We start from the raw sequence: 13,216 nt of genomic DNA on the forward strand, positions 1-13,216 counted from the left end.
ATTCAGATTATCTCGGTTTCTACCTGCTGGAGGATTTCGGTACCACATCACCACACGGCGCCATATTAGATACACATTATATTGCAGCGGACCAAGCCAAGGAAAGGGAACTGGACTCCAGATGACAAGGCTTCTCAGGCCGCAGTAGTCAATTCTCAAAACACTCGAGGTGAATGTTTTATGGTTGACAACGAGTAATTGAGTCAAACATCTCGGGCAGTGCAGTCCAAGGCGTGCTGTTTTCGTCGTTGTTTCGTAGAGTTGCCGGCAGACATGACTTCCTTGGTTCAGCGGAGCTCGGGCCTGGTGCAGAGGCGGACCGAAGCCTCGCGCAACGCCGCCGACAAAGACCATCCGGACGGCGAGGAGGACGAGGAGCCCCGCCGGGGAGACGAGCCGGACGATGATGATACCGGAGACTCCAAAGAAACACGTCTCACCTTGATGGAAGAAGTGCTGTTGTTAGGACTGAAGGACCGAGAGGTAATAGCAGATACATCCTGGTCTCTAACGCAGTAACATGAAGGTAAATCTTAACATTAGACGATGGTATGTTGCCCAAGCTAACGTTAGCGCCCTTGTTTGCTATAACGCTAGCTATAGCTAACAATAATAATGGGCCTCAGAGCGCCAGGCCGAGCTGTTTATGCCTTGAGTCTTAACACGGGTTTGACTAATAACATAACTCAGCAGTGGTGGTCAGTGAATTGGATATTATCTTGTGACAGATAGTGTTTCTTGGGACTTTTGTGCCTATCGGTACGCTGATGCTAGCTAGCTAGTTAGCTTAACTGAACACAGAGAAAACGATTACAAACAGTGGCCAGAGTAACTCAAACAAATGCCCATGTGTTAATGATCTGTTTGTTTGTACAGTCTGGTAAACATGTTAGTTAACAGGAATGCTGAATGTCAATCTTCTGCTATAGGGTCAGTCTTTAATGTGACCTTATCACTGATTAAAAAGTGTACTCGTGAGAGAATTCTAAAGTATTGTCAACCCACTTGTACTATTTCCAGTCTTGTTTTTAATTTGTCTTCTGACACATCGTATCCCAGTGGAGTAGATTCGGATTTGTTCACTGATTTACAGGGAAAAAAGCCAATATTTGGAAATCAATGTAAAAAGTCTGAACTATCTCTAGGGCACCCATTTCAAATATACGTTTTGTTAGAATTTCTACGGAGGATTACTGTCTTAACATGGCTAGTGCATTTTCTTTTCGAATCTCAAAAGAAACGACATAATACAAATAATAAAAATCCATATCTAATCTGTTACAAGTTAAATGAAATGTATGAGTCAAGAAAGTGTTATTCGATCAATATCAAAAGCTGATTTGTTTAACTTTCAATTTGACTTTTGACTGACTGACACATTCCAATCTTGCAGCCAACTCTGTTGCAGTGATTGATGGAGAAACACCTGATACTGCACACAAAGCAATGCACATACCTAAGGATACTTGACCAGCATTTTTGCATTTTATAGGAAGGCTTCTTCATCCTTTAACTACAAATTGAGTGTGGATAAGGCAGTTTGATGCCTACGTTAGATTCCCCAACAGTTTGATTTAGTGCTTACTGCTTGCAACCGGATGTTTGTAAAGTAGAGTATTTAGGGATAGGCGTTGCTAATTAGCCCAGGCTGTAAATGCTGTGGTATGGTTTATCATTCATACTTCCCCCGGGCCCTATACAATTAAGCATTGCCTAAATAGACCGAGTGCAATATGGTTGAAAGCTCAGGTTTGTTTTTCAACCGAAAACGTATTAGATTGGAATCAAGTGACTTTCGTGTCTGTTTTCAAATCTGCATCAGCTCTTTTGGTTTTATTTGCTTGTGTTTCTGTAAAGCTTTCTCTAACTTTTTTAAAACTCATGTCGATGACTTGACTGACAGGAACTGTAGGTGTTGTTTTCAAAGTGTCTGTTTACTCACTGAGCTTATCCGCTTGAGCAACAGCAATTCTCCTGGCAGCCAGTCCGGGTCCAGTGAGCTCTTCTGTTAGTTTAGCAGTTGCACGGTAACCTTTTGACACACCAGGATTCTTACATGTGTTTCCATGTTGCAGGGCTACACCTCGTTCTGGAACGACTGCATCTCATCAGGGCTGCGGGGGTGCATGCTGATCGAGCTGGCTCTGCGAGGACGTCTGCAGCTGGAGGCGTGTGGCATGAGGAGGAAAGGTCTGCTGGCCAGGAAGGTAGGACGCCTGTGTCTGCTTGTGCAGCTTTTTTCCCGTTTGTCTTCATCTGTGCTTCTACCACCATCTTGTATTGCAACCTGCACAGTTATTCACAAGCAGCTTCAACAAACTCGTAACAACTAACTCGACCAGTGTTCCAAAGACTTAGTGAGTGTCTGGACATTTCCAAGGGAAGTTAAGTTAAGTGCACCTTTTTTTTTCTCTAAAGGGAACTTCTTTGGGCCAAGGGGGCACATATAGCACAATACTAGGTCTGATGTGCACTGTCTGAGCTTACTGACTGCAGGCATCATAATACCGAAGAGTATATAGTTGAGATGAATTATATTTGAATTACCAGCAGATGGTAACCTAAAGAAAAGTACACAGTTTATTATTTATGAACATCTTCTGCTAGGTTTCAGCTACCTGTGGGTGTGGAATCATTGAGCAGGCATTATCCTATTCCAGTATTCTTCTTGTAAACACTTATTTAGACCCTAGCTTTGCACTAAGTGTTTATTGTTGGCTTGACATTTCAAAGTTTACCCATTAATCAACTTGCAAGCTATTGAACTTGTAAAGTCTATGTATTTGAAACATTTATAGATATGTTTTCAAACTAATGGATGCTTTCTGTCTATGATATGGTAAGTGTATTCCGGAAGGAAAGTTTCCACTCAACTCTATTCTCTACATGCCTAAACTCCTTACTGTTCCATATCCCTTCATCGTTGTTTCTAAAGCGCAGAGTGAAACCAAAGAAGGAGTTTTCCAGTTATTGTCATAATGTACTCGGATGAATTGATTCATTTACAACACGTTGTTTGTTTTAATCCGCTTCTGCAATCTGAGGAATGTCTGTTTTACGTCAATGTGAAATTAAACATTTCTAAGATTAGAAACGGCAAGGCACCCCCACCACTCTGCACTTACAGCAGAAACACTCAAGCAGCAGAAGCACAAGGTCTGCCCTCAGAGGGACTGTGTAGCCCCTCTTAGGGCCAGGTCCTTTAGTAAACAGTGTTTCTCTGTGAGGGCATCAACACTCTGGAACACAACACCGATACAGATAAGGAATAACACCTCCTATCATACATTTAACCACTATCATAAGAACTGGCTTTTCAGCAATCAAAAATGTGAACACTTTGAACTGTATCATAGTATGATAGTATTTCATCTGTTTGCAAGTTTACCTGTTCCTATTTATTGTTGTACTGCTGTTGTCTGTATTCTATTTAATGATGTTTTTATTTCTCTAGTCTGGTTGTGGTTATTTAACATCTTGCCAAGCACAACAGTTGAAAATGTACCTGTTGGCTAATACTGGCTCATTTACAGCAATGTGGATTCATGTGCACTGTCCTTTAAATAAACAAACAAACTATATTTGGGCTGTTGGTTGAACAAAACATTTAATTTACAGATGTCAGCTTGGGCCTCTAGCATTTGGCATCGTCTTCACATATTTTATTGACCAAACAACACACACTTTACAACTGACCTGCCATCAGTTTCCGTGTGTGCTGTGACGCGAATGTCACTCAGCGATGTTAGTAGAGAATTAACAAAAAAAACTGAAGCTTGTGTCAATGTCAGCGTCTGTCCTCTGATAACACTTTGTAACCGTCATCATTCTGACCGCGCAGGTGATCTGTAAGTCAGACGCTCCGACGGGCGACGTGCTCCTGGACGAAGCACTCAAACACATCAAAGACACTCAGCCCCCCGAGACCGTGCAGAGCTGGATCGAGCTGCTGAGTGGTGAGTTCAGGGCCAGCATCGGCCCTGCACCCCGTGGTGATGCTCAACTTGAGGCAGCAACAATAATCATTTTAAGTGATGGTAGTTTACTGCTTAACTTTGAGAATTGATGATACTGAGGGAAGAAATAATCTGTTTATGCTTTTGTACAAAAACCAGGGCTGGGCAAGTTTACGCGTTATTATCGCCGGCAAAATGTTATTTTTATTATTATTATTTAGAAAGTCCGTTGCTCACTGGCTCTGAATACACATACAGACCAAACATGGGTCATAGAAACATTGAGGAAGGTACCGAACTCTGACAAGGACATTTGACATCTCTTCAGACGGAGGAGTTGATAGAACCAGAGTTATTTGTAACCAACTAGATAACACATAAATGCTGTGGCAGTGGCAAATATCTTTGGTTTTATATTTGATTTGATTACATTAATTAATGTTGAAGTTGAGATTTACAAGAAATATTTGTAACTGCTGTAAAGGGAATACTGCTGTTAAAAAGCACCTTATTGTTTAACCTGTTAAACCCCATGCCCCCGCCCGCGCAACAATATTCACAAAACTGTGTCTCGGGCTTCTTAACCTATTAATGTGTCATACCCACTTAACGTGAAGAAACTCAGCCAACTGACGATATGAACCATTTCTACAGAAACAAAACACAAGTCTAACGCTGAGCGTCTGAATTGACACCAAGCGAAAGAGTGCTAACGCACTTAGCACATAACTCACGGTAGCAATATGGTATACTTAAAGGTGGGGTAGGTAAGTTTCAGAAACCGGCTGGAGTGCACTAAAATTTGAAAGTACACAGCCGAAAAGAATCCGCCCCTTCCTTCAGACTTCCTTACAGAGCACCTCCTCCAACACACATGAACGCGCAATGCACGCCCAATGACGGCACGCCCAATGAGGGCACGAGATACATTTGTGCGTGCACGAGATGGAAGGCTGACAGACAGGGCGGCAATCCAATCCGTTTAGCCGGGCCGCTTTTTACAGCGCCACGGCTTCCACAGATGACATTTTGTTATGGATTTTTTGTCAAAGCACTTCAGATATTCATTGCTATCGGGATGTTAAGAGCATTCCATGGAATATAACAACAAGTGTATCTCGAGCCGGTTTCTCAAACTTACCTACCCCACCTTTAATGCAATCTGATAGATATCATGTGAAAGCTGAGATTCCACAGATTCCAATGGTATAAGTATCATTACTGCGACCAAAACTCACGGCAGCGAAAGCCAGGAAAGACAACACACAACTTCACTTTACAGGCCAAAACGGCAAATACGTCTTACCTTTGCTGTTTTCTGATCAAAAGTTGTGTTCAAGGTCATTAAAACGCATATAAACACTGCTGAAGGTTAATCCAATGTCTTTGTGTCACTTTGAAATGATTACTGATAATCCATCATAACATTTATTATAATAAACTGATTTTTCATATAGAGTGTAACGAAGTTTCAGTTTGGGCAAACTGCGTGCGTATCATTCTCACTCCTCACTGGTAATGTTTAGGTTGATTTAGGAACCCCCCCTCGATTCTATTGGCTCTAACGGTTCAAAAGAGGTGTCAATCACCAAAATCGACCAATGGGTTCCAGAGATATGGGTTATGACCCCAGAAGTGGTTTATTTTGTTCTTGTTTTGCATTAATCTTGATACAGGGCACTTATTATATGTTGTAGTTTGGATTCCTAAAGCTTTTAGTCTACTATCCCATCATTCAGGGGTGGTCTTCACTATCAGTAATGTTTATTTTTTTGGGCGGAAACTATAATTTACATTTTTTACTATGTTCAATCTGAATTGACTTAATGTTTTTAAATAAAAAGATCTATATTGATTCTGACTTGTCTACATCCAACTCACAGGTGTGACCTTGCTTTGAGAAAAAAGATGATTCATTTACCCCTTGTAGAAGTGAAGTTATAGTCCTTTGTTCTGGGAATGTCATTTTCGAGCCTGAGGCCTGAAAAACAGGCTCAGGGCTGAACAGGTTAAAGTGTTTGCAAACCAAATGTTGTTGCACTTTTGTTCATATAGCAGTATTTTTTTTAATAAAGTGCGCAGTACACTACTTTTTGAATTAATTATTTAATTTTGTGCATAACAATGCGATTAATCGCAATACAAATTGTAACCGTTGCCCAGCACTAACAAACACATTGGAATCTTTTGTATTTACCAGATTTGTATTACGTTTCTTTTTAAATCGTAATTTAATGAATAATTGCTCAAATATCATAAGATTTCAGTCTAAGCCTACGTCAGCGATGTGTGCAGTATCCGAGATACTGACTCGTTTTTATTGTCCTTTTCAAAGCGCCTAGTTATAGATGAGCACATCAACATTTTGTCAGAATACTTTTATCCATCCCAAAGAGGGGAGATTTACATTGTTACATCGAGTAAAGAGCCAAAGATAGCTTAATATTTATGAAGAAGCATGCATCAAATATTAAAGATAAAAGTAGAAATTAAACTTTCCCAATTTACAAAATACACATCTGTTACAAGTGACAGTATTTATAAGTGTAGCATGTATACAGTTTTAAGATGGCAGCCAGGTGATGGTATTAAAGGTCAAAGTATATATACCAAAGTAGTATTTCACAACAGGGGTGTTCTAGTGGATTAACGGTCTTTCTTTTTATCGTCTCTCTTCAGGAGAGACGTGGAACCCCCTGAAGCTTCACTATCAGCTGCGGAACGTCCGTGAGAGGCTGGCCAAGAACTTGGTGGAGAAAGGCGTCCTCACGACTGAGAAGCAGAACTTCCTGCTGTTCGACATGACCACACACCCTCTGACCAACAACAACATCAAGCAGCGCCTCATCAAGAAGGTCCAGGAGTCTGTTCTGGACAAGTGGGTGAACGACCCGAATCGAATGGACAAGCGGCTGCTGGCGCTCATCTTCTTAGCCCACTCCTCTGATGTGTTGGAGAATGCCTTCGCCCCGCTGCTAGACGACCAGTACGACCTGGCCATGAAGAGAGTGCGCACGCTGCTGGAGCTGGAGCCCGAGGGGGAGAGCCTGAAGGCCAACGCCAACGAGCTGCTTTGGTCCGTGGTGGCCGCCTTCACCAAATGAGGCCCCACAGAGAGGACAGCGAGCAGTTGTGGCATTCAAGTGGCATTGTACTTTGGGGAAGGAATCAGAGCCCCCAACATGGTGACTTGACTGAATTACAGTTTCCCCCCCCCACCTGGGCTTTTGGAATGGGCTGCCCTCTTTCCTCATCCCTCTTCCTCTGCTCTTTATTTTCCTTCCAGATGACTGTCCCTGTTGATCCTCCATGGCCACGTCCCCCCCCCTGTGACGTTCGTGTTCACTTTTGCTAAAAATAATAACTAATGGAACTCTGGATGAAGTGGTAGGGTCATGATATGGGTGGAGGCTGAAATCAAGATTCATATCCTTTTTAATTTTCTATCGGGTGTATCTTTGGAACTGTTTATGTAAGGCACAGGCGACTCTAGGTAGCGCCCTGACCCCCCTGAGAATAAAATAACTAACGGAGATGTGCAGGGCGGTGATGCTTCACAGGAAGGAAAGGTTAGCCTGTCTTTAAATGTATGGATACGATGTGTTCGGTGTCCCAGCATTCATCAACTTTAAAATTAAGGACTGGGTAGAAACCAATGTGAGATATGCTCTTAAATCCATCCTGGATGTTAACCTGTTGGTCCTGTGCAGGGCGCTGGAGACTGACACTGGCAGGGGGGGGGGCTACACCCTGCACATGTCACCAATATATCATTGGGCTGACACAGACAGCCAATCACACCTGCAGGCAGTTTTAAGTTCATCCGACCTGCATGTCTTTGGACTCTGGGGGGGGGGTGTTGCAGGCACTTGGTAAAGATGGCAACAGCACTAACCCCCCCCAGCCTGAGAGCGCCCTACATTCCATCGCTGCTGGCCACGAGTGTGTGGAAGATGGTCTGCCTACACATGCATGGATACACACAGGCCCAGGGATATGGAGTGTTGACTTGTGTGACTTATCACTTACTTACACCTCAGCCCCATTGAATTCTGGGAAACCAGTTTAAAATGAAAAGCCAAAATATAGAGAAATTAATTTAACCGTGCCGAGATAATAGAAATTCTAAAATGTTGCTCACATGTCTAATTGACAGGGCTGATAGAAGTGCTACGTATGATAATGAAAGGCAAATTGAAAATGATGTTAATCTTTCTGTCATAAAAAGATCATACTGTTTTAAATATCCTCTGGCCAGTAGTGTTTTTTTTATTCACAATTTAACGGGAATTTTGGCGGAGGACTTGGGCTCGTATCGAATCTTATCCAGATGCACTGGCACAATGTGTGCACGTCTAACATTAAGTACATTCAGGATTCCAGGATGTAGTATCATTTGAAAGCATTCACATCTTAGTCTGGGTTTATCTTGATACAATGTGTAGTTCATTGGATTTGGTGGTATCATCCAACATCATTGTTATGTCCGTTAAATGATTCAAACCCTCGTTGCATCAGCACCTGTTAAGTGTCAAATGCAAAGATGTTAGTGGCAGAAGCACACTCTGGAATCTGACCCAATCAACTAAAAGTTGTCACTTATTAGACTTCATTTAAGAAACACCTTCAAGTCAAATGTTTTGAGGTCACTGAATGTGTGTTTCAGCTCTCCTCCGGCACAAGGAGAGGTTCTGGAAGTGTTTCAAACAGACTGGATCACACAAACATGTTCCCATTGCTCCTTCAAACATCATGTGCGGGATTCGTTCTAATTCTCTGCATTTAAACATGGACACGTTGAAGTGCTGTCCCTTTTGGACGTAAGAGTCCTGTCTACTACAACAAACCTCTAGCACACGTTATAGTACACAATGATCAGGTGGCTCCAGAGCTCTGCGTGGTGACAAAGTGTTTTCTTAAATGTCAGCGATGCTTTAAGGACAGTCTTTGCAGCTACTTGTGAATGCTCTCAAATGCAATCCATTGTATGAACTAAACTTGGATGATCTAACATCAGAAGAATCACATGATGGGCTCACATTCCAGATGGTGATGTATATACTTGAGTGTGTCTGATGGCTCAGCTGCACTGTCTTTCAAACGGTTACATAGTGCTCTAAAACATTCATCAAAGCCTTTCACCATGAACCATACCTTGCTCTTAGTTTATCTTTGCCTCAATGTTTTTATTTGTTTCATTATTCAGTTTGAACAAGTGTTGCTACTCAGACATTGCTTTATTACGATGGCCTCCCTCTGGTATAGTATGTCCTATGTAGCTGTGAGTGGTGGTGGAGAAGAGAAGTGGTGACCAAGAGATGTATGCACCGGAAATCACCTCAAAATGCGACGTGAATTTGAGATTATATATGTTCTCTAAATAAAGGGACCTCTAGTCTGTGTACTACTTTCTTTGACACTAAAAATAAAGCAAGAGCTTGGAAGTGCCTAAACATACGACTGATTTTAAGTTTTATTTGAAGCTTTCTAACACAACTTCTTAGTCACATCTGAGGACAGAACAATGTGTGCAGGATGAAGTGTTTAACAAGAGTCTCACTGGAAAGCTTACACGTCACTGAGCTGACACTATCCAAAGCTTACTTCACCTCTCAGATGCGCATGTAATCATTTTGAGGGTAAGTATACACATTCCTCTATTTGTCCCGCAGTGGGGAAAAGAACATCAATACAACAGCAGACATAAAGTGAAGAGAATAAACATACATATTGAACAATAATTAAGTAGTATAAAGTAAAACAAACTAATTGCAGGTAAGTACACCATGGTAAAAAAAGTAGCAGTATTTTTATTTTTTAAAGGAGACCATATAAATGTAAGAGGTAGCTGGTACTGCTTGACTAAATACATTGATATGAAAAATAAAGCTTGAATTCGATGAGGTTATTTTGCACATGAATATTGGACAACGTTTTATATTTCCAGACTGTTATTGCACATCAGGGGTATTCCAGTCTGCGAGTGTGGGGGCCTACCAGGGGCCATGTTGGTTATACAGTCTCAGGGGGTCCGCGGGGTCTTAAAAAGCATTACAAGTTGATAAATCAATTTAATGAAAATTAAGAATTTAAAAAGTATTAAAGGGCATTTCCCAAGGTTTTACATTTTGTAGCTTGTTTCCAATAAGTATATAAATGGTCCAAAGAGGTTGTGTTCTACAGTCTGCCTGAATGTAATCATTGCGTAGGTGTGCAGTGTGATTCTGTGTAGTTTATTGATGGCATCCCGTTGGGTTTGACGTCATCTGAACAGGACATCGCGCGCTCACTGCTTGATAGCGCGAAGGTCCGTTTACGCCGGTTGCTAAACAACATCGATATGGGGAAATGCAAGTCTGCGTCCAAATGGTTGGAAGATAAGGAAGAAGGACCATCAATACTGTATCTAGTAAATGTATAGTGTGTCTTAATGAGGTCTTAAAATGTATGGAAAGCGTCTTAGAAAACATTACATTTGACTTCAGGATTCCTGCATATACCCTGAGTCTGATCCCTGCTGGAAGGAAGGCCCTGCAGAACCTCTCTGAGATACCGGGGGCAGCAGTCTGTCGCTGGAGGAGCTGCACAGTGCAGACATGGTCTCTGATTGGTAGATGCCCATGTATCTCTTGAGCCACTGCTCAAATTACACATTTAATTAATTGGGAAATACATATATAAACCAGCTTTACTCTACTGAGAATATCTAAGCCCAAAAGAGGACAAATTGGCTCTGAAACCCTGAAACATATCATTAGAAATCTACAAATTGACAAGCAGTGTTGTAAAGTGACTAAGTAGATGTATTCAATAACTTAAGATGTTTGTACTTTGTTCTTCCACCCCCACTACAATTCAAAGGTTAATCATGTACATTTATGTAATCCCTTTAGTTACTTCACAGATCAGGATGAATGATGTGAAATATAACCAAGTGTTGAATCAGACTTTAGTTCAACCTGGAGTAAATCCACCAGCTACCCTGCAGTATACAAAGCCATTCAAACTAGCTGCACCTTTACCAGCTTTGAGAACACTTTCATGATCAATCATTATAAAACATATCATATATATTATTCTGAAATGGACCAATCTGCACAACTGACTACTTTACTGTCCTACTTCACTATTTGATGAGAATACTTTTATACTTTTCACTTGAGGAACATTTTGAAACAGGACTTTTACTGTAACAGAGTATTCCTACACTCTGGTACTTCTCCAAGTCATTTACAGATATAACACTTAATACATAATTATTTAATTCCATATTTGTAAAGTTTGAGAAATGATTTAAAAGTGTTAAAGAAAACACACCTGAAGACTAACTTCATTTATTTTCTAGAAGCTGCACTAATACATCTGAGATAATGTAAATGTAGAGGTCAATTTGTTAAATTAATCAGACAAAACGTTTCGGGATCTACTGTGGCTCTTACACCAGGCAAAGAGAGGGGTTGTTCATAAAAGTGTTTTCCTCTTAAAGGTCCCATGTCATGCTTTTCCGGGTTATCACCCGTCCCCTTGTGTGTTATGAAGGTTGTTCTGCATGTAAACGGTCTGCAGAGTCACAAACCCTCAAAGAACACCCTGTAGGGAGTAAAACTCTAACACAGAGAAGACCTGTCTGTGCTGCCCCAGAACGCCTCGTTGGACATTTCTCTTTTTCCATTGTTTGCTGCCTGGGTTCTGTGACGTGTGAAAACCCAAATCAACAACAAGTGACCGAAGCTTCTACTGAAGCTTTACCGAGTAAATCGCCAGAACGCCGACACCTCCTCATCTCCACCACTCCCATGTTTTCTTTTGTGTTGCCATAAGTTAGTCTCTCTCCGTTGGTGCGCTGGGCTAATGCAATCCGCCCAGCCAATCAGAAATGGGAACCTTTTTCTCCCATGAAAGTACCTGCTCTCTAGCAGGGACTACAAAGGGGGTGAAAAGGTTCTCATGAACTAAGTTCTAATTCCAACATTTCAAGAACTATCGGAACTATACTGGGAAAAGTACTCCAGTGTGAAAGTGCCTAATAAGAAAGGTTGTGGTTCTTATATCCACATTTACCCATGTAATACCTAGATAATATTTCACAACAAACAAACCTTCATGTGTCTCTTCCCTGCTGTTTAAATATTTTCCCACAAACATCACACCCGAATGGTTTGTCTCCTGTGTGGACTCTCGTCTGTGAATCTCCCTTTGGTTTCACTCAGATATATTTCTCACGTACCAAACAGCTGGGGGACTTTAGTCCAAAAATGAACTTATAGAATCGGAAGTGTTTTTCCCTGGCTACACGCCACATGACTTACAGGAGCATATGAACCACGCCGAGGGGCCGGGGGCTCTTTCCAGTCGGCTTGATCGAAAATGATTAAACGATTAAGGTTTTGTTTCTAAACCTTAAAAAGTTGTAGTTAAAGATAAAGAATAGATAAAGAAAGTGTGTTTGTTTGGCCCAACTTGCTGAGTCAAATAACTTACCCAACTTGCTGGGTTAACCTCACTCAGAGCGTGCTCTATACTTTAACCAGCAACTGGGTTATTGTTACCCAACTTATCCCTAAGATGTTACTGACCCAAATGGAGTTGATAGGATGAAAACTGTAGGAGGATCTGTTCAAATGTGGGGCCCGAAAAGTGCGAAAAATTAAAAAATGGCCAAATGTTGGGTTCCGACATGCCTCCAAGAGGTTTTTTTGTGCCCACAGACCGGTTTCAAAATTGTAGGTTTCACCTGAACGAGGGGCACTATAGAGCTTTATGCTGACGGTCCGAGAACGCGACCCCCCCTAAATATAAAATGTTTCACCAGTCCTGACAAATTTGTGAACAAAACAAAAAATCAGTAAACGTTATGGTCTTGAAAAAGGCTATTTACTTCTAGGAAACAAATAAAATAAGAAAAAATAAACAGAGCAATTCTAATAGGTCCTTTGCTCCGAGCCCTATAATAATCTAGTCTTACACAGTTGAGGTTTAATCCTATTTGCCTAATAAATTGAGACGCAGAATAAAAACGTCAGTCTTTTTAAAACTCTACACAACACTGAAGTGACAGCTGTGTGTTGAACTGTGTTATACTGCACTCATTCAGAGCCTACGGTGAAAATGGAAATGACCGCTTCTGGAGACATATCAGGGAGTCAAATCTACAAGACTTGCATAATGTAATGTAATCCTCCTTCAGCCATCAGTGGCTGGTGTCCCTTTGGACCACTATCTGCTGTCAACGCTGAAGGAAAGAAGCCATGTGCACAGAG

At 41.4% G+C, this 13,216-nt stretch overlaps 1 protein-coding gene across 2 annotated transcripts; it reads left to right on the forward strand.

The window, feature by feature from the left end:
* On the forward strand, positions 1–9,413 carry golph3 (golgi phosphoprotein 3). Of its 2 annotated transcripts, XR_004567351.1 has the most exons (5): positions 1–483; positions 2,076–2,207; positions 3,842–3,956; positions 6,636–7,141; positions 7,243–9,413. XR_004567351.1 is itself a non-coding variant. In XM_034199261.1 (4 exons), exons 1-4 carry the CDS (start codon positions 274–276, stop codon positions 7,058–7,060), a joined length of 882 nt encoding a protein of 293 aa, XP_034055152.1. In that variant the 5' UTR covers positions 3–273; the 3' UTR covers positions 7,061–9,413. The 2 variants fall into 2 exon arrangements, 1 of the variants encoding a protein (XP_034055152.1); XM_034199261.1 differs by having other exon boundaries at positions 3–483; positions 6,636–9,413.
* Positions 9,414–13,216: the final 3,803 nt, after the last annotated feature.

Source organism: Gymnodraco acuticeps, unplaced genomic scaffold, assembly GCF_902827175.1.
Source record: "Gymnodraco acuticeps unplaced genomic scaffold, fGymAcu1.1, whole genome shotgun sequence".
Lineage (NCBI taxonomy): Eukaryota > Metazoa > Chordata > Actinopteri > Perciformes > Bathydraconidae > Gymnodraco > Gymnodraco acuticeps.